Source organism: Buceros rhinoceros, unplaced genomic scaffold (genome assembly GCF_000710305.1).
Source record: "Buceros rhinoceros silvestris isolate BGI_N320 unplaced genomic scaffold, ASM71030v1 scaffold23464, whole genome shotgun sequence".
In the NCBI taxonomy this organism is placed as follows: domain Eukaryota; kingdom Metazoa; phylum Chordata; class Aves; order Bucerotiformes; family Bucerotidae; genus Buceros; species Buceros rhinoceros.
In genome coordinates, this window is record NW_010410337.1 from 17,664 (window position 1) to 20,218 (window position 2,555).

The window sequence follows — 2,555 nt, forward strand, 5'->3', positions numbered from 1 at the left end:
CCCGTGGGGTGACGGCAGTGCTGTGCCTGCCCGGGCGTCCCCCGTGACAACACCCGCCCGAGGCTGTGGGCTGTCTCTTGCAGTGGTCCAGCCTGCGGCAGAAGTGCCTAGATGGGGATTTCCTCCTTTTTTCTGGAACAGCCTGCAGAAATCTGTGACAGCGTTTCCTGTCCTGCCAGCTCGGATGAGGGGGGCAATACGACAGGGCAGGAAACAGCGCGCTGCCAAATTGTGTTTTACTTCCTTTTTTTTTTTTTGAGGCCATTTTCCAGGCCATCATCGCTGCTGCCTGAAAATCCCGGCAGCAGCAGCAGCCCCGGGGAAGGTCTTCTGCTGGGAGGGCAGAGCTGGTGGCACGTAGGGAACCGCTGCTGCCGGCCGTGTGCTGCTCCCCATCCTCTCCTGGTGATGCAGCAGCACGCGGTCCTGGGTGCGGAGCTGCTGCCTTTGTCTTGCAGGTGAACATCATCCCCATCATCGCCAAGGCCGACACCATCGCCAAAAACGAGTTGCACAAGTTCAAGAGTAAAATCATGAGTGAGCTGGTCAGCAACGGCGTCCAGATCTACCAGTTCCCGACGGATGAGGAGACTGTGGCCGAGATAAACGCCACCATGAGCGTATGTGTCTTTGGGGGGGGCTGTACCTGATGGTAGGGCAGGTGGTACCGTGTTCCTCTGGGCTTTAAAGCCGCAGTCTGAGCGGATTCCAGGCTGCCTGGAAGGCTGTTGGAGCTGGACGTACCTGTCGCATCACACTGCTTGGCCTGAGACGCTTCGTTGTCCGCCAAGCGATTCTGCTCCGAGCACTTTGTCCTCCCCTTCCCCCGCTGCGGTATTCCCATCGCGGGAAAGGAAGAGGAGGGGAGGCCGGGCCCCGCCGCGGCCAGGGCAGAGGGCTGGGCTGGGGGTTTCCTGTCCCAAACCACCGCTTGGTGCTTGCTGGGGGGTGATTCACTTCTGCCTTTGTTTCGCTTTCCGGAGCGAGCGGGAGCGTCCTCGGTGATGTTCCAGCTCTCCGCGGGCCAAGGGCACTGGCTTCCACCTCCTTCCCCTTCCTCTAGCTCTAGGGTGGGATTTGAGGGCAAACAGGACCAGGGGAGCCCTGACGTCGTGGTGGAGTTTGCAGGGGGAAGCAGCCGGTTCCCGTGGGTCTGAGCTGGAGCGCAAGGGGAAGAACCTGAGCTCAGGGTTTCTGGCAGTGATGTCACGTGCTGACACGGCCTTTGGTGGCTTGAGGGAGGCAAGTTACACCTGAGAGGACGTGCCAACCCCAAAGCAAGCACAAGCATGAGGCCACCTGCCTTTTTGCAGGGAACTGAGATGTCGAGATGAAGCGTTTCCGTGTGCCCTGAAGGCTTTTGTGGGTTTCCCTGCCCTGGAGATGGGTGATTGTCGGGTCCAGCCGGGTGTCAGACCCTCTCCAGAGCTCTGCGGTGCCTCTCTTGCTGTCGCTGTTGTGTTCTCAGCAGGGAGAGGCTGGCACGGAGAGGGGACGTGGCTCTGCCGGGGTGCAGTTTGCCTTCCTCCAGGGAAACTCCTTTGCCAGGCAGCAGAGGCGGGCGAGCTCCCTCCTGGCAGCAGGACCTTTGTGGGAGTAGATCCTAGCTTGTCCCCAGCACGCCCGTGCAGAGGCCGGGATGAGCTGAGCTCGGTGACTCAGCCGCGTCGGTCCGGGGCTGGGTTGGCTCTGCAATTCCTCTTGCTCACAGCTTTGCCCTTTTTAAGAGGAAACCCTAGCGGTTATTTCTAGCAGCAGAAACTCCCCGAATTTTCAGCCTGCCTTCCTCGGGAGGATGTACTTTGTGGCAGTTTTTTGTTGTTTGACGTTTTCCCTCCATTCCAGTTTGCCGGACTACCTCTGCGCTGAAGATTACACGCTTGGTGATCACAGGAAAAAGGAGGACTGCACAATCCTGGGCGTTAAGTCCGAGCAGTTTCTTCATCCAGATTAACCAGAAACTCCCCGAATTTTCAGCCTGCCTTCCTCGGGAGGATGTACTTTGTGGCAGTTTTTTGTTGTTTGACGTTTTCCCTCCATTCCAGTTTGCCGGACTACCTCTGCGCTGAAGATTACACGCTTGGTGATCACAGGAAAAAGGAGGACTGCACAATCCTGGGCGTTAAGTCCGAGCAGTTTCTTCATCCAGATTAACCCGATTTAACAACCTCAGTGCGGCACAGCTGCCCCCGTAAACAGCTTTCTCCAGAAACAACCCCCGGCGAGGCGGCGGCGGCGATCCCTAACCGCGCTGTCCCTTTCCTTCTGTAGGTCCACCTTCCTTTTGCCGTGGTGGGCAGCACCGAAGAAGTGAAGATCGGCAACAAGATGGCAAAAGCCCGGCAGTACCCCTGGGGCGTTGTGCAGGGTACGTGACCGAAAGCACCGGCCAGACCTTGGCCTCCTGCCTCGTGCCGATGGAAGGTGCTTTGGTCTCTGGATGGTCCTTTTCAAAACCTCCTTGAGAAAGCAAGATGCAGCTGGAAGAGTTCCCCTTAAAACCGGGGCTCTGCAGCTTAGATCGAGACGTGGAGGGGGGTTGGTGGGCGGGGGGC

At 58.5% G+C, this 2,555-nt stretch overlaps 1 protein-coding gene across 1 annotated transcript in view; it reads left to right on the forward strand.

Annotated features, from left to right (window-relative positions):
• LOC104492977 (septin-11) overlaps positions 1-2,555 on the forward strand; it is an 11,168-nt gene that overhangs the window by 4,231 nt on the left and 4,382 nt on the right. Inside the window, exons 5-6 of the mRNA XM_010135589.1 lie at positions 459-620; positions 2,272-2,368. Coding sequence (XP_010133891.1) covers positions 459-620; positions 2,272-2,368 — 259 coding nt within the window. The remainder of the gene's footprint in view (positions 1-458; positions 621-2,271; positions 2,369-2,555) is intronic.